The sequence below is a fragment of the Paroedura picta genome, chromosome 1 (assembly GCF_049243985.1).
Source record: "Paroedura picta isolate Pp20150507F chromosome 1, Ppicta_v3.0, whole genome shotgun sequence".
Lineage (NCBI taxonomy): Eukaryota > Metazoa > Chordata > Lepidosauria > Squamata > Gekkonidae > Paroedura > Paroedura picta.
Window position 1 is genome coordinate 33,435,100 of NC_135369.1, and position 18,632 is coordinate 33,453,731.

At 43.4% G+C, this 18,632-nt stretch overlaps 1 protein-coding gene across 5 annotated transcripts in view; it reads right to left on the bottom strand.

The window, feature by feature from the left end:
- Positions 1 to 4,165: 4,165 nt before the first annotated feature.
- The window catches only part of PAPOLG (poly(A) polymerase gamma), a 35,481-nt gene continuing 21,014 nt past the window's right edge, over positions 4,166 to 18,632 (bottom strand). For 3 of the 5 annotated variants that reach the window (XM_077333099.1, XM_077333109.1, XM_077333129.1), the window contains 10 exons: positions 18,193 to 18,246; positions 16,096 to 16,215; positions 15,528 to 15,637; positions 13,050 to 13,171; positions 12,786 to 12,961; positions 11,735 to 11,844; positions 11,436 to 11,650; positions 10,376 to 10,429; positions 9,753 to 9,865; positions 4,166 to 5,727 (listed from right to left, as the gene is read on the bottom strand). In XM_077333099.1, the coding sequence (XP_077189214.1) occupies positions 9,767 to 9,865; positions 10,376 to 10,429; positions 11,436 to 11,650; positions 11,735 to 11,844; positions 12,786 to 12,961; positions 13,050 to 13,171; positions 15,528 to 15,637; positions 16,096 to 16,215; positions 18,193 to 18,246 (1,060 nt within the window). In that variant the 3' untranslated portion in view covers positions 4,166 to 5,727; positions 9,753 to 9,766. The remainder of the gene's footprint in view (positions 5,728 to 9,752; positions 9,866 to 10,375; positions 10,430 to 11,435; positions 11,651 to 11,734; positions 11,845 to 12,785; positions 12,962 to 13,049; positions 13,172 to 15,527; positions 15,638 to 16,095; positions 16,216 to 18,192; positions 18,247 to 18,632) is intronic. The other 2 variants (XM_077333119.1, XM_077333135.1) reach the window with 1 other exon arrangement.

Here is an 18,632-nt window from a genome sequence, read left to right on the forward strand (position 1 = left end):
AGGTGAGACTGAGAGAGCACTGACATTACTGCTTGGTTAGAATAGCTTTATCAGTGCTGTGCTGAGCCCAAGGTCACCCAGCTAGCTGCAAGTGGGGGAGTGCAGAATCAAACCCAGATCGCCAGATTAGAAGTTGTTGCTCCTAACCAATATACTAAGCTGGCTCTCCGATATAGACCTTGAGATATGGAATGCGCAATCATTCAGATGTCATTGTCACAATCTGCATTTATCAAAACCAGGACCATTAATTGGGGACAGAACTACATTGGAAGTCAGTGAAGATATATTTCCTAAATTTAGTTCCATGGGTTCCCTTAAGCAATCTGAAAGCAATCTCCTCTTCCTTCTCATTTCAGATATGTAGTTCTTCCTTAGAAAGTTCCTGAGCCCCCCCTCCCCTGGCCTCCATAAATAGCAGGAATTCAGGGAACCCATTTGAATCAGGACCATGGCTTGAGGGAAGAGAGCACTTACACTCCTCTTCTTGCACCATTTTTCAGACCTAAATGAATATTATAAACCAGGACATGAATTTTGCATGTCAAACACACAAATCCTCTGCCTCAGAAATGGGGGTGGAGGGGAGAAGAGCATGAAAAACCTGGATTGAAAGAAAAGGTTACAAATTTCCCCCCTACCACGTACCTTCAAGTGTATCCCAAAGCAGGCCTTTAGACCTTGCTCCCTCCCCCCTGCCCCGAAAAAAAGCTGTTCCAGAACAATTTGGTAATTTAATTTTAACCTCAGTAGTGGGAAAGGATTTCTCAACATTTTAGCTCATTATATAAGTGGCTCAGTAGAATCTCTTGTGCCAAAGGAACCTCTACACCTTCTTCTAGATGTGAGGGATTTGCTATATTTAAACCCTCCGATTGCTTTTCATAAATGAGTTCCAACACCTGTTTCCTGCACCACACAGATGCTGCCAGGTTGAACCAGATCATTTAGCCCAATATCTGTTTCTGCCTGCGGTTTGTACACATTCATTTATTTGTTTAAACAGAGGTTCCAATCCAGTAGTTTGCAGTGGTCTCTTGAGACTGTCTTGCATAGTTACCATCGGAGCAAACAAATGTCAGTGGTGATAAATGACCGTTCAGCAAATGTCCAGACGAATACAGACTCCAAACCTAAGGGCACATTAGTCAGTCTTTGCCATTACCTCCAGGTCTGCCTCAAGGAACTTCTTATCAAATACATTCTGGGAGATCCACTGCTTGGAACTCAGTTCTCAGGTCCCAATTCAGATTGAGATTACAGTATTGGGGGGGGGGCATGGCACCTTCCCTGTTTCACTGCTCTACTAGGGGTGGATTACTATTAGCCCCATGGGGAAAACTGACCTGTATCTTCACAAGAGGTCCCAGTGGGGCAAATGAGTTCCCACCAGAAAGCTTACTGGACACATCTGGGAGGAAGTCCTCATGGAAAACTGGACATAGTGTGAGGACTGAATTTCTGGACAATCTGACACCTTTTCAGGATTTCTGCATCACATCTCCAGCATCACCCAGCCAAAATGAAACATTTTCCTATTAAAAACAAACCAACACCAACATTTTCCTATAGATTAGAAAATGCTCAATTTTGGCAGGATTGCTCCATGTTCTTATTGCAAAAATGAATGAACTGGGAGGGGTAGGCTCCAGTGAAGAAACAAATATGAAATAGTACAGATGCACTGGGACACCAATATGGCAATAATAAATCCAAATAGAGTTGTCTCTCTTCAGTTTCAGATGTTTTTTAGTTCTTACTTCATATAAGTCCCAACGCATCTGGAACGCCATTAGCTAGGAGTAGCTGCGGTTAATATGACCTTATACTCTGTCCAAGAGACAAGTATTTGCTTATATCAAGTTTGTCTGAAACACTAATAATTTGTCCGTTGACAAAGCCAGCAGGCGAAATGCGTTGGGACTTAGATGAAGTAAGATTTAAAAAACATCTGAAACTGAAGAGAGACGACTATTTGGATTTATCATTGCCATACTGGTGTCCCGGTGCATCTGTACTATTCCATGTTCTTATTGGCCATATCTGTTAAATCCGTGGATTCAGGAATACACAGACACCGGAATAATGTAACTTGTTTGCAAGTGGTAGTGCTGCTTGTCCCCTTGATTTATGAACTGATAGACACCGTCAGTCTCTGGGTGAGACACTGTCTACTTCTTTCCTCTTTCCTTATCTGTTCATCTCCAGCCAGTGTGAGGTGAATAACTCTTTTTATATTGAATACGGAAATGATAAACATGCTCTGGTAGAGCCATATAAATGCTTTCTTTCCAATATTAGGACCTAAAAATCTGCCCCTCTAGTTCTCCAGGCTAAAACTGGGGAAATAGCTCTTTCTAGTGTGTGGATTTGCTTATTCTTCAGGACTGAATGCTCCTTACAAGCCCCTGATTATGAACAGTAATGCACTGACCCACTGATCCACTCTTGAATTTATATTTGGTGTTTAGTTGCCAGTATCTGCTCTGGATCACAGGTCTAGTATTTCTTTATTCAGTCCTTACAGCACACTGGAAGCACGGTTCCTTCCACCTTCCCTCTTCTGCTCCCCTCTTGTTCAGATCAATTGCTTCTCCCTCACCTTGTTGATTCATGTTATTTCTATATTGAATGAACTTTATTTTTTTGACAACTCTGCATGGGTCTCTGGGTTCTTTTACCCCTTGAAGATTTGCAGTAGCATTTTGCCACCCTGTCAAAAAATCCCGATTTTGGAGTACGGGTCAAAATACCAGTTCAGAGCAGTCAAGACCTTGCGAAAGATTTAATGGTATCTTTTTCTAGGCCTGTGCCAAAATTCAGGCTAGCAACTGTGAGATAGGAGTCAATTTCTCTGAAAGGATTTGCCAAGACATTTATTGGCTCAGTTCAAGTAGCAGGACATATCAACATGAACACAGAAACAGGAAAACAGCCGAAGATGAATAAACAGAAAGAAATTTCCAAGCTGGTGATGGGTCATTTATAAGATAGTTAACTTTATGGACCTTTGATACTAATAGAACCAAATTATATGGCTTAAAATATAAAGTATAAGGTATATAAAATATAAGAATTAGTTAGTGGGTGGAAGACTTTGTTTGTATCCCTGGAAAAAAAATTAAGAAATAAGTTTACTGAGGAAGTAAAATACAAAAATGAGATTTTATACCTAGGAACTCGTTCTGAATAAAGCTTTTTGCCACTGCCAGCTTGAAACTGAAAAGTGCATAGTGAGGAGCCACAGATATTAATGTTTAGCATAATGCTTGCTCCCATTTCGGAACCTGCATGTGCTCTAGGAACCTACTATCAGTTATAGTTCTGTAGCCAGTGTATACTTGACAGAACATAGGAATGTACTAATTATTTTTATGAGTACCAGCAGCTTCTAAGTTGGGCAAGCATTCTGAACATATCGTTGTAGGTTTCCAATTATATAGTGTGAAATTAGAAATGTCTACTTATAAAGGCAAATATTAGTTTCAATGAAGGGGGGAGCATGTCTCTTTCTTGCCAACCGTGCAGGAGTGTGCAGGTGAAGGAAGAGAATAGATGGGCAAGGATGCTGAAGGTGCATGCATCTGCTACGCAAGCAAAAGAAAGCAGAGAAGCTGCTGCAGCAGTTTTATTGGGGAGGATGAAGAAATTAGTAGAGCTGCACTGGGAGAGGGACAGAGAGCCAACGTGGTACAATGGTTGAGAGCAGCAGCCTGTAACCTGGAGAGCTGGGTTGGTTCTCCACCCCTCCACATGCAGGCTGCTGGGTGACCTTGGGCCAATCACAGTTTTCAGAGCTCTCTCGGCCTCATCTACCTCACAAGGTGTCTGTGCTGGAGGGGGGAGGGTAGACAATTGTAAGCCATTTTGAGACTGAGTAATAAAAAGTACAAAACCCCCAGCTCTTCTTCAGCCCCTCTTTAATTGCTTGGAGAGCAAGTCGTCACTCCTGAGTGATCTGCCCACCCCACATTAAAAAGATGTAACAACAGCAGGTATGCTGTACTGCACCCAAGCAAGTTTTGTTTTAACTTTTAAGTCTTCACACTTATCTACCTGCAGCAGCACGCCTGAAATGAATTCCCCCTGCAAAGCCTTCTGTACTGTGAGAAAAAGATTTGTAATAGCTTAAAACCACATGAACAAAACAGTCCACAGACAGCAATTTAAGCTTCTTTGAAAAGATTTCTTTTTCCAATGCATACAAAAATACTTTATATATATATATTTTTTACAAAATACATTTCAGCTATTACTATGACACACTATAGAATAATCCGGAATTTTGTAAACTGCATTTGCTCCCAACGTTTCTAGCAGCCATTTTCTTCTCCACAAACCATCTCTTCTTCAGAATGCTGTGATGATTTTGAACTGAGCAATTAGTCAAGTTACCCAAAGTTCTACAGAGGCCAAAATCCCTTGCTACAAGTAACAGGAAAAAAGTGGGCATTGTGGGCAAGATCTGGAATATTATTTTGAGGGTTGTTTTTTTTTTTTAAACCAGACGACACAGAAGCCTGAATTCTGGCTTCAATCCTTTACAGCTCCAAATTTCAAATGACATCAATTTGCACTTCAGTGAATTTTTAGTGTCAGGTTGAGTTTTCAGTTATAAAGCCAAGAGTATAACCCAGTCAGATACCAAGCATTTTGAGTCCTATCATATTCATGATCCACTGAAGTCAACGGAACTTTAAAGTGCTTAAGTGAGGCTGGATTGTGCTCTATTTCACAGCCTCCATGGGAGGAAACTTTTATGAGACATTTAGACAGTGCAGAAATGTTAAGTGCCATGTTCTGTAACAAAATTGCCTTTGGAAAGAAATACACTCAACACAAGCACACATATCCTTATCCTTAAAGGTCATAAGTTGGTTCCACATAAGTTCACAACAACCTCCTGATGGAGCCCATTTACAAACATTAGTTTTGTTGTCCAGTCTCCTGTCTGCTAGGTTCTCTGATTATAGCAACAGAACATACTTATGAAGGAAATTGAGGGTGACATTAGAAAGTCAAAATCCTTGTGATTTACACGGGGAGCCAGATGCATGGTGGGAATCTTGTGCTTCCCAGATGTATGCTGGCCCTCTTCTATTTGAGACTTGTGGTGTACAGGAAGCAGCTTGAGGGCCCCCCCTAACATCCTCCTGCCTTCAAATCACCCCATGGAGCCACTACTGCATTTCAGGAAACCAGATTCCTTACAGGACTACATGGTTCTATTGTGGAAATTACAACACAGGCTCCATTGCCAGGGTGAGGATGTAAAGATGGCACTGGGGGTGGGTGAGCACTGAAGCTGCTTTTTCCTATGTGCCACAGTCACAGCTGGAAGGGGTCAGCACACAGAGGAGGCACAAAGCTCCCGTTGCACAGCTGGAAGAGGCCGCAGAGACACGAGGGCTTTATAACTTGGCAGCCTCTGAGTACTCCCACTGAAGTGAGTGGAATTACAGCAGAGCAAAGGAGTCTGAGTTCCCAATGCGCCCTTTTAAAGGAAAATAAGCACAAGACAAATTTTTTTTGGTATTTTTCTGTAACAAAAGAGTTCTACTAAAGATAAACAATTCAAACATAAGACTTAAAATAAAGCTGTACATCTGCACAGTGAAAGTGAAGTTGACTCAGCCCAAGAGAACAAGTTTGGAGGCACACTCAAAGACTATGGTATGTTGTGGAGAGCAGCTTGAAAATTCTGCAGAAGATACGACAGCTCAAGACCTGCGGGGAGAAACAGTTACAAAAAATTAATACTCTTGAAAAAGGATAGGAATAGCTAGCTTATGTTGTGACAGCCACTAGCAGCCACAAGACTTTAGTGCAAAGAAGGGCTACTAACCTACCTAGTCCAATTCTCTGACTCACAGCATCCCTCCAAGGCCTCAAGTAAAGGCTTCCCCAAAGTCCTGGGAGCTGAACTAGTGGGATTTTTTTGTAGATAACATATGTGCTCTATTACTAAGCTATGATTCATTATGCATGGTTTTTGACAAAGGCATGGCATTGGAAATTGCAAAAGATTCTGAGTTCAGCCAAAACAAACAATCAGAAAATAAACCAGTAAGTCCAGTACTGTTTCGGGCACATCTTTATCAACCCTGTTATTAGAGATCTTTTGACTGGGGATGCCAGACACTGGAAATTATATCTTGTACCGTTTTTACGTACTTTGTAGTCAGCTGCAGCAATTATCTCAATGGGAAACTCGCCCTATCCTGAATCAGACTATTAAAAACATAACAGAAGCCATATTGGATCAGGCCAACGGCCCATCCAGTGCAACACTCCGTGCCACACAGGGATAAAATTCAGGTGGTATGAGGAGATCCACCAGCAGGGCCAGAACTCCCACTGTTGCCCCCACCCTCACCCTGTGCCAAGAACACAGAGCATCACTGCCCCGGACATAGCGTTCCATTGGTCCATCAAGGTCAGTATTGTCAGTATTGTCTACGCAGACTGGCAGTGGCTCTCCAGGGTCTTCTGTAGAGATCTGGAACATCATCTACCACCAGATTTTAGTTATTACTGGAGACAGAACCTGGGACTTTCTGTATGCCATGCAGCTGAGCCATGGCTCTACCTAGTCACACAGTAATGATGAGTATGGTTATAGCAATTTAATCCCAGGTACGTCTACGAGATCAAGGTCTTTGCCATGGCTATCACGCAAAGCATGTTTGATGATGTTATCCGTTCAGTTGTGTTCAACCCTCGTCAATTCTATACGAAAGTCTTCATCATGTGCCCGTCTCTGCTTCTTTTAGTTGGTTCATGGTCATCCCTGTATCGGCTTTGATCGTGTTGAGCTAGCGGATCCTTTGGTGACCACGTTTCCTTTTGCCTCTGATCATCCCAAGTTTGATCGCAAGATGTGTCCAAAGTAAGTAGGCTTTAGCCATAATATCTTCCCTTCTAATGACATAGTTGGTTTGCTCCTCTCTAAAACTATTGAGTGCTACACTCAATATGCCAGCAAATTTGGAAAACTCAACAATGGCCACAGGATTGGAAAAGGTCAGTTTACATTCCAATCCCAAAGAAGGGCAATGCCAAAGAATGTTCAAACTACCGCACCATTGCACTAATTTCTCATGCTAGCAAAGTTATGCTCAAAATCCTACAAGCTAGGCTCCAGCAATATGTGGACCGAGAACTTCCAGAAGTACAGGCAGGATTTCGAAGAGGCAGAGGAACTAGAGATCAAATTGCCAACATACGCTGGATCATGGAGAAAGCTAGGGAGTACCAGAAGAACGTCTACTTCTGCTTCATTGACTATGCTAAAGCCTTTGATTGTGTGGAGCACAACAAATTGTGGCAAGTTCTTAAAGAGATGGGAATACCAGAGCATCTTATTTGTCTCTTGAGAAATTTATATGCAGGTCAAGAAGCAACAGTGAGAACTGAACATGGAATCACTGACTGGTTCAAAATTGAGAAAGGAGTTCGGCAAGGCTGTATACTGTCGCCTTGCCTATTTAACTTGTATGCAGAGCACATCATGAGAAATGCGGGATTAGAGGAGTCACAAATTGGGATCAAAATTGCAGGGAGAAATATCAATAACCTCAGATATGCAGATGATACCACTCTAATGGCAGAAAGTGAAGAGGAACTAAAGAGCCTGTTGATGCGGGTGAAGGAGGAGAGTGCAAAAGTTGGCTTGAAACTCAACATCAAGAAAACAAAGATCATGGCATCCGGCCCTCTCAATTCCTGGCAAATAGAAGGGGAAGAAATGGAGATAGTGACAGATTTTATTTTCCTGGGCTCCAAGATCACTGCAGATGGGGACTGCAGCAAAGAAATTAAAAGACGCTTGCTCCTGGGGAGGAAAGCTATGGCAAATCTAGACAGCATCCTAAAAAGCAGAGACATCACCCTGCCAACAAAAGTGCGTTTAGTCAAGGCTATGGTCTTCCCAGTTGCAATGTATGGCTGCGAAAGTTGGACCATAAGGAAGGCCGAGCGTCAAAGAATTGAGGCTTTTGAACTCTGGTGCTGGAGAAGACTCTTGCGAGTCCCTTGGACCGCAAGGCGAACAAACCGGTCAGTCCTAGAGGAGATCAGCCCTGACTGCTCTTTAGAAGGCCAGATCCTGAAGATGAAACTCAAATATTTTGGCCACCTCATGAGAAGGAAGGACTCCCTGGAGAAGAGCCTAATGCTGGGAGCAAAAGAAGAAGGGGACGACAGAGAATGAGGTGGCTGGATGGAGTCACTGAAGCAGTAGGTGCAAACTTAAATGGACTCCGGGGAATGGTAGAGGACAGGAAGGCCTGGAGGATCATTGTCCATGGGGTCGCGATGGGTCGGACACGACTTCGCACATAACAACAAAACTATCTTGTTGGTAACTTTAGCTGTCCATGGTATTCGCAGCATTCATCTCCAACACCATCATTCGAAAGCTCTACGCAGGCCTACCCTCATCCTTGATCCGGAAACTACAACCGGTGCAGAATGCTGCGGCCAGGATTCTCACTAAAACATCATAGAGATCCCACATCCGGGCGGTACTCAAACAACTTGGCTGGCTCCCAGTTGAACTACGGATTAAGCTTAAGGTTCTGGTAATCACCTTTAAGGCCATACGCGGTTTGGGCCCAGTGTATTTTAGAGACCGCTTTCCTGCCTATAACTCCAAAAGAGTCTTACACTCTGCCACCTCCAACTGGCTGCGGATCCCTGGCTCCGGAGAAACACATTGGGCCTCAACAAGGGCCAGAGACTTCTTGGCCCTGGGCCCCACCTGGTGGAACGAGCTTCCTGAGGAGATCAGAGCCCTGCTCGAACTTCCACAGGGCCTGCAAGAGGGAGCTCTTCCACCAGGCATTCGCTCGGGGCCGACCAACTTCGAACACCTGCTGGTCCCCCTAGACGCCCCCCCACTCCATGACTGAAAGAATTAACCTCCCAATGTTACTGTTAATTGTTATTTATATTATAATGTGGATTTGTAATCTTTTGATGCTTTATTGAAAGTTGCTTTGATGTTACAATCTGTTTATCGTTCCATGTAAGTTATATAATGTTCAATGTAAGCCACCCAGAGCTGCAAAGAAATGGGTGGTATAGAAATATAAATATATAAATAAATATATATATATAAATATATAAATATAATCCCCTGTGCAAGCAATGAGTCATGTCTGACCCTTGGGGTGATGCCCTCTAGCGTTTTCTTGGCAGACTCAATACAGGGTGGTTTGCCATTCCCTTCCCCAGTCATTACCATTTTAACCCCCAGCAAGCTGGGTACTCATTTTACCGACCATGGAAGGATGGAAGGCTGAGTCAACCTTGAGCCAGCTGCTGGGATCAAACTCCCAGCCTCATGGTCAGAGCTTCAGACAGCATGTCGAATGCCTTACCACTCTGCGCCACAAAAGGCTCTTATATAAATATCTATAAATAGATAAATAAATAGATAGATAGATAAATAAATAGATAAATAAATAAATAGATAAATAAATATTCTCCTCCTGTCATGTTTATTAGACATTTATACCCCACTTAACTCGCCAAAGGTGACCTACAGCAGTTTAGAACACTGCTCTCTCTACCTCCTTTTTAGAGCAATTATACATGGCAGAGTGGAGATTCAACTCCTGGTCTCTCAGATCCTAGTTAGACACATCAATCTCTACACCACACTTGTTACAATAATTTGATCCGAGGCCGGTATTTGAAATGGAGAGGTTTTTCATGGCTATTACATGCTGTTGTACTTCTATTGTTACCTGGAGAGGCATCGCTACCGGTTAAGCGTCAGTCTGATGGAGTTTTTAATTACACGGACAGTACTTGCAGGAATTGGAGATGATGAATCTGGCAATTCTTTACTGGAAAGTTGCTGTAGAAGGCAAATGCAAATAGTAAGCCAAGCATCTTGGAATTTCATTGTAACAGGAGCTCAAAATCTCAGTTGTGACCAAATGGAAAAGCTCTAAAACAAAATGTTAAAAGCTGTCAAAAGCCAACAATAAAATTATTTATGGCTCATGAAGGGGTAGAAACACTGTAAAAGCCTTCATGCTAGCCATTTTATCTGTACATTTTCCAGGCCAACCCCCTCAGACCCCTGACAACTCAGAAAGGCTCTGACAGAAAATACTGTGCTGATACACTGGTGATGGAGAAATCACTGAAAGTATCTCCACAATACTTGGATATTGGTTTCCTGACACCTATAGGATATAGAACTGATAGTTAGTGTACAAATCTATATATGCAAATTTTACTGGAAACATTTGGTTCTACATTAACAGTCAAGCAAGATACCTTTAGGCTCCAGGAACTACTGTTTTTTAAACACATCTCAATTTTTAAAAGAAAAATGCCAAACTTAAGTTTAAGACAGTACCTGAGATCTCAATGTGTCAGAAGGTAAAACAGGAATAGAGTCTTCATGGCTACACTGAAAGGAAAAATATGTACATAGACAAAAAGATAGCATTTTGTAATTCAATGCAAGGAAGAATGAACAAATTAATGGAACAGCTGAATTACTGTCTGAAATAGATGGGTTTACACAAGCAGAGGGATGAAGTGATTTTTTTGGGCCACCTTTTTGAAGTATTAAAGCATAATCCTATACACATCCATTTTGAAGAAAGCCATGACCAATGGCATATAGGGCCATACTAGACATCAGATTTTTCACAAGTTGCCTACAGCAGCTGTTCCCAACCCCCGGTTCGGAGACCGGTACCAGTCCGTAGATCAATCAGTACCAGGCCATAGCTCCTCATCCTCCTCCTCACCAGCGGCTGCCTTGGGGAATGCCCTTCCACTTTGCCGCCGGCTCGCCTTTAGTGATCTCCAGCGGCCACCATGGCTGGGGCTCCCCCTTGGCGTGGCACTGCGCAGCTGCTGTCCCGTTGCTTTCTGTCCTGTCCTGGTGAGGGCCTAGATTGTGCCCTCACCCCATTAGCTAGAACTGCTGTCTGTCCTGGTGAGGGCCCTGCCCACTTACCCCTTAGCGAAATATGAAGGTGGAAAGAGCAGGGAATCAAGGCTAGTTTGCAGTTTGGGGCAGCTGTCTCTGTCTCTCTCTCACAGCAAGAGCCATAACAGGTAATCAGGGCTTGTTTGCAGTTTAGCAGGGTCTCTCTCTCAGGCATCTGAAAGTAAAGTGGCTAGCGTCCAGGGAAGGAGGGTGGGAGCTTTGCTGGCCACACCCTGATTGATCCTATTCCAGCTCAGACACCCTTGACTCGTTCCACTCCCCAGATTGTTTCACAAATATTAAGAATAATGGATAAGGATATGAGATTATCTCTGGTCCATCTAACTCTGGACATTGTTTCTGCTGAATGTCAGTGTCTTTTCAGGTATCATTCTGTAGCACTTCCCATCTAATGTCTCCTTTTAGCCATGAAGCAAGAAAGCATCAGCACTTCTGAGTGCCAAGAACTTCTTACCTTTCCTCCATCTTTCAGCTTTTTAAAGCATTCTTTTGAACAAGGCGAGTGGCTTCTCTTGCGAGTCGAAGCATTTTTAGAAGCTATCTCATTCAGATGCTGCGAGGAGTGAGCAGAATTGGGTGCAATTGTTGGGGGATTATTTTGCCCTGCAGTTGTGGAGATGCTGCAGGCATTTGGAGGTGGATCTGTTTCCATCACAGAGGAATCCAACCCTGCCAAAAGTAAACCAAAAGCATACTGAGACTCACTTACAGACTTGCAAGAGAAAATCCACACACACACAAAAAATCACGTACGTGAACCCATCATTGGAATAGATGCTCCTGGTATAGGAAGGAAAGACTGCGTGATGCTTGATGGCTTCTCTCGGCTTGTGACGTTGATGGTCCTTTGAAGAGCAGCATTCCTGTTAGAGAAGAGGCTCATGGAATTACAGAGTGCTTATGTGATGCTACCACAAAATGCTTACTAAAACCAGAGCAAAGGTTTTCTCAAACAGGGTTTCATGAAACCCTGGAGTTTCTTGACAGCCCTGGAAGGGTTTCCTGAATGGGTAGGAATTAATTAATTTTAATATATTTTTTATAATTTGTTAAGCATTCATTAGGCAATATGACCATATATGGTCATGCTGACTTGCTTCCCCCCCTTCCCTAATGGCTAATGATGGGCCTGGAGGAGATGGGAAGGGGAGGGGCCCTGAGTGGGCATGTACCCAGCTATGCTTCCCAACTATAGTCTGCATGTTTGTGTCACTTCTGGGGTTTCTCGAAGCCTGAAGAATGTTTCTGGGGTTTCTCAATGGTAAGAAAGCTGAGAAAGGCTGGTCTACTCTGATCGGCAGTGGATATCCAAGGTCTTTCCATTATTTTACTACCTGATCTTTTTAACTGGGGCGTTTCTGCATGCAATGCTTTGCCACTGAGTCATCTGCATAAGAAACTCCCTAAAAGCCAGCAGTCTCCAACTCCTGTTCAAAACTATCCTGCCAGGGATTGCATCTGGAGCTTTATACATGCAAAAGTGAAGTCATAAGCTTCACAGATAAGGCTCTTCAGCCTACCAATGTGGGATGGAGACAGAACAAGATGGTAACCACACCATTCCTGAAACAAATACAGTGCCTGACATATGGGGTGGGAAGAGAGTGGACCCAACTTTGGACATTAACCAACAAAGGAGTAGCTGAGCATTGCAATGACTTAATGAGCAGTGAGACTTCCAACATAGTAACCCATATTTCGAATATGTCATTTTTCATGGTACAAGACCAGCAATTCCCAACATGGGGAACTCTTCAACCCTGCTGCAAAAGGCCTTACTGTGACTCTCATACAGCCTGCCCACCTTCCAGTTTCTTTCAAAGTAGAAGTACTGCAGAGTTCGGCCACCCGGTTGAACAGCGGAGCGGCTCTGAATTGCGATCCAACATCTACGTTCCTATAACCGTCCAAGCAGCCTTCGTCCACAGATGCCCTTTTCAACACAAGCCTGCAAGTGTTCTGACCGATATCTGGCATACTCTGCTGAGAAAAGTTTGGCTTAGCACTCTGTTGCATGTCTGAACTTCATATGTTCAAGGGAAAAAATAAACCAAGAGTTTGATTGTACCTTTTTCCTCCTTTGCAAGATATCGGTGGGCAAGTAATAATGAAGCTGCTTTTTCTTCACATGAGTAGCTTCAATTTTCATTCCTTCTTTTAACATGTTGATGTTATTTGCCTGCCTGTAAACTGAATGTCCAAAGGATTGAGTGCTTGTTTACATACTGCAATACAGTCGTCTTTTCTGCAGGGGCAAGAACTTGGCACAGCTCTGCAACTCTGCCATATGCTGAAGCTCAATACTGCATTTCAACACCAAAGCTTTAATTCTCAAAGGGTTCCAATGGCTTTTGGCATAACACAGCCATCGTTCAGTTTACAGCCTACTTTTCTCACGAGTGCCATTTCTGTATAAGTTACCTGTTCCAAGTTCAATGCTTTAGGGAAGTGAGTTTTCTTCCAGCTTCCCCACAGCATCATGGGGCATCTGTGCATGTCCCTGGTTCCCACAGCTCTGCTCTGAAGCTTTTGGAAAGAACACAGTAAAATCTGCATGGCTGCTGGATGGGTGGGAAAATTCAGGTTTCCCTACCCACAGGGCAGTCATTTCACCTTCTGACCCTGGATGCTAGCCACCTTCCTCTCAGACATGCCAGAGACACACACAGCCCTGCCAGACCGTATACAAGCCCTCATTCCCTCCTATCGCTTCTGCTGCGAGGGGCGCACAGAGAGACACAGAGAAACCCTCACTCCCCACAGGGGGGTTTCTTATTTTTTTCATAGAATAAGCGCTATACTATTGTTATGATATTGTAACAATATGTAGAACGTGTTCTCTGAACTGTCAACTTCCGTTTTAAAGAAGTCAGTTCCTACCGCCTTTCTTTGCAGAATTAAGGAAGAAAGGAACATCTTTGCAACAGAACAGGCCAGGTATTTTAAAAGCAAAAACTAGCAGTCCAGAGGACTGATAACACCGATAGTTAGAGCGGCACAGCAATATATTCCAATGATGACTTTCTTTTAAAAAATTGCAGAAGACCCAGTGGCCCAAGGAGGGAAACAGCGCAAGGGCAAGGAAACCCTGATGCTGCTGTGCTTGATCTGCAGCCACACCAGCAATGGGGAAACCACACCAGCCCATCCCAATGTGAAAACCACCTGACACTCAAGGCAAATTACAATGGAGAACAATATAAGCAAAGAGCACAAGAGACCTAATCTAATAGGAGCAGGATTACAAAAGTTCAAAATCACGCAAGAAAATATAAGACATGTCAAGCAATGCAGAAAATGGAATTAAAGCAAAAAAAAAAAAACCCCAGCAACAACAATGCAGTAAGAGAAAGGTATTACATATGATACTTAGAATCATAAAGAGTTGGAAGGGGCCTCCAGGATCATCCAGTTCAACCCCCTGCAAAACGCAGGAACTAGCAACTACTTGCCTACTCACAGTGACTCCAATTTCATGACCAAGTGATCTCTCCACCAAAAATCTCCAGAATCCAGCCTGGCCTGGAGGAAATCCACCTACCATCCCACAGTGGTGATCAGCAATTCCCTGGGTATGCAAGGAAGGGCCAGAAGAGACAAACACTGGCACATCCCTTCCTGCCCACCCACTGTCTAAGTTCATATAGAAACTTTCCTATCCTATATGGCAAACCTCATGCCATGGAGTGAGCACTGGGAGAAACTATTATTATACCAGGGACAGACTCCCCCTTCTGTTAGAATCTGGACCTTTAAGCCTGGTTTTATGTATGCACTGGTAAGGATGAAGTCTGCACAGTCCTAAGCAGTTTCACGCCTCGGATTAGTCTTCTATCTCTCCCCCCCACACACACACATTTCTGTATTTTACCAATACTACTTGCTAAATCAGGTTTGGTATGATCTTCTAGAAAGACTGCTGTAAAAGGACACCTGGCAACCATACTGATAAGAAGGCATTCATTTCTACATGATCCCCTCCCATTCAGTGCCATTTCCTTTACCTTAATCCCAAACACACACCAAAATTCCCAGAAGTAATGCTCCTTCCTTTCTTTTAGACAGATGCTATTACATCTGCGGGTTCAGTAATCACAGACTCCAGTTCTTCAGAACAGCTCTTTTTATTTAGCAACTCCAGCAACAGACTACAACTACTGAACAGGGAAAAACAGGCAAACTCATGCACTTTTATACCTTTCAGGCAGCCAGCTGCTGCCTCTGATTGGCCCTACGCAGAGCAATCAGATTGGCTCTGGCAGTGATCAGGTTCCTTGATTGGTTAGTTCCTTGGCTAGCAGAGAACACTCATTTGCATCTGTGTCCAAATGCCCACAGACATAACAGATGCTATTTTAGAGAACACTTAAATTTGACATTAAAATTGGGTTATGCAAGCATCCCCCCCAATCTCAGTAGATTTCGGCACACCAAGTTAGCATAGGCACTAGTTTATACATAGGCTCTGTTTAAGTAAGTACAACTGAGTTCCTCTTCAGTGGACAACCTTATGCTCATCAGGACACAGTTTAGAAAAAAGATTCACCTGTATCTGTGAATGACTGGATATCATAGGTTAAATCAATATTCACACCCTCTGCATTTTCCACTTTCTTAAAAATTATTCCAAGGAACCACATGGATACATAGCTGCTCCTGAAATGACAGCATGACCCAGGTCAGCATGCAAATTGGTAGTAACTGGTTAGACACTGCATCATAAATTCTAAGGATTAAGTTTAATGCAAGTTAGCTTTAGTACTGCCTATGTACAATGGTCTCCTTGGCAGATTTCTGGAGGTTATTATATTAAGTGGGATCCATGCTTTATGAAGGCAACATAGGGGCTGCAATCCTGCTCTCCTAACACAACTGGGGACGTACTGGAGAGTCAGAAGGGGATGTTTAACCTTCTTTCCCCCAAACACACAAATGCCTCCCTTTAAAATGCTACTTCCCTTTACTATCTTTCCTCTACCTGGGCTCTGACATTGGAGGAAGTCTGGTCCTCAACTAATCCTCCTCTTTAATGGAATTACAGCGCCAAACTTAACATTCCCAATATAAAATTCTGTCCCATTAACTGAAAGAAACCCATGAAACGTTTAACTCACTCTTTGTATTGTTCTCTGGTCCCAGGGAAGGACTGTGGATTTACATGTGCAATTGTTATAAATTCATTCCGCTCCAAGTTCCCAACAAGCACACGGATTTTAGATTCCACTAGGCCAACCCTATGAAATAAAACAAGGCACTTCTAACAACCAGTGGAGACGTGACACCATGAGGCTCAAGTGAGTAGAAATATGAGTAGAAAGTGAGTAGAAATATGACAAATGTAACTGACACTGCAAACGTAACCGACACTTCTATAAATCGAATAAATAAATCTAAGATTCACATTGAGAATAGCTGCTTTGCTACTTGGCACATAGTTCTTGATTTTTTTTAAATCCCTGTTTCAGAAGCCCAGAATCAAAAAGTTCATCTCAGCTAGTTGAAATTTAATAATTTAAGCTGGGAAGATTACATGCATCTGCAAATGGAAGTTCAGCTCAATATCAGATATCAATTGTCCTCAGCAGAGTCAGGCTGCTACAGAATTTAAAGACCTCAATTCAGGCTGCTACAGAATTTAAAGACCAAGAAGTATGAGGGCAATATTTTTAGAAGTGACCAATGCCAAACTTTGTGTGTGCAGAAAAACATGGCTCTCTACCATCCTTCAGCTAGAGAGAACACAACTTTCCACGAAGAATCCTTTCATAGCAGATAGAGGGAATCCAGGACAAATTACTCCTCCTCTTGCCTAATTAATACATTCCTGTCTGTGATACAAGTCTTTAATCAGCAGTCCAAAATCCACTGCCTCCGAGTCTAGTTAAGAACTACTAGGATAACCCCATTCACATATCTGATCTTCCTGAGGTGTCTTGCTAGAAGAGGCTGGATGCTAATGCATGAACGTCTGGTGACGTCCAACACTGGGCATCTGCTTCCTCTGCTTGCTCCAAGGGAAAACAGGAGTAAGAGTTTGGGAACCTATGGCTTGCTGGAGAAGTCTAAGGAACCCAGACCTCATTTATGCGGTTCCAGCTCCCATTGGGCTGAATCTAGGTCTTGGAGGCTGCTGGTGCCAAGCTATAAGGGAAGCTAGATCTGCACATTAGAGGGCTGCCGCTACTTCCTTGTTAAGCTGGCAGGAGAACATGCTCTATTCCATCTGATGAGTGTCCCAATGGTCATACTCTCTATCCTTAGCAGGACGAGTTCCAAACAAATGTGGTTGGAGAGCCCAAGGCATTAGCTACACCCTTCTCTGCTCCAATCAACAAATATTGCATGAGCTTCCATTGCTGCCCATTCCTCTTGCACGGGTTCTATAGCCCCAATGTCCAGAAGATGTTGCATGTGGTTGAATGTTAAGGCATGTGTGCCAGCTGATCATGACCTGAGCAGTGGGACAAACAGACTCTTGATCCACTTGCTAAAGTCTAAAGAAAGACACTGTGTTGCTTGAGAAAAGGATGCCAAAGAAGATGCATTAGTTGTAAGGGGCCCTCTGGTGGTCAAACAGAACCATACTCCCTTCTCTTTGGCAAGTGGTTGGCTGACAAAAAGACTGGCTTGGGCATCATACCAGGTGCCAGGAAAGACATGGAAATCTCAGCCACTACTGCAAAGGAGCATAGCTGATCCCCCCCCCCCACGAGGTGTAGGAACTTGTTAGGAAGTAGAGTGGAGAGTCTGAGTTTGCCTGCAGCACCTCTCTCTCTGTCCCAAGTCTCCTTCTATTCACATGGTTGTCATGTTCGCCAGATGTGGCACATGGCTTCTTCCTGAAGTCTTCCCTCATGGCCACCCCCATTCACGGCTCAAGGGGAGGAAAGGGCGTGGGAGTCTGGGGGGGGGGTGTCTGAGAGGGGGAGTGGGCAGGGGACAAAGATTCTCATCCCTTATGTAGATGTCCCAGATAAGGGGCGAGAATCCTTGTTGGGAGAATTTTTCTTTTGACTGCACAGCTGTTTTCAATGTTCAGTGCTCCCCAGCCATCACCTGATGACGATAATGGACTTAGGTTATAACTCTGCTTAAGACTGCAAGGAACATTTTCTGCATTGTGTGGGTGGCCTGTTTTGCTGCCTCAGTGATTGTTAAAGGGGCCCAAGCCACTTTATTACTTGACACAGTGGTGACTGGTAGAGACTCACCATTCCAAGTGGTGCTCTTCCGTTGAAGATCTGGCAATCAATACAATGTAATGCCTAGAAAGAATGCAGATTGCCAATGTCTAATCAGTTCTGACAGCTGCAAGTGCAATATCTTTCCAAAAACAAGCGTAAGTTCTCTGCCTTAAGGCCCTCCTTTACACATGGGCTGCCCATGCAGCCTTTTCTAGTTTTACAGCTGACTAATCTGGAAATGCTTTATGGATCTGCTTCTCGTTTCAGGCCCCGTTCACTGGATTGCCGCATTCATGGTGCAGATGCTACATTACTTCTAAAGTTATACTTGGAGCAGTTAACCTTGAAAGCTTTGGAATACTAGCAACATTATCTGGACATCTGGAAAGAATCTATTTTAGAAGCTCAGAAGTTAGAGGGCAAGCATTAATTCTCTGTCTCTGGTGATCAATCTGGGAAGTGGTAAC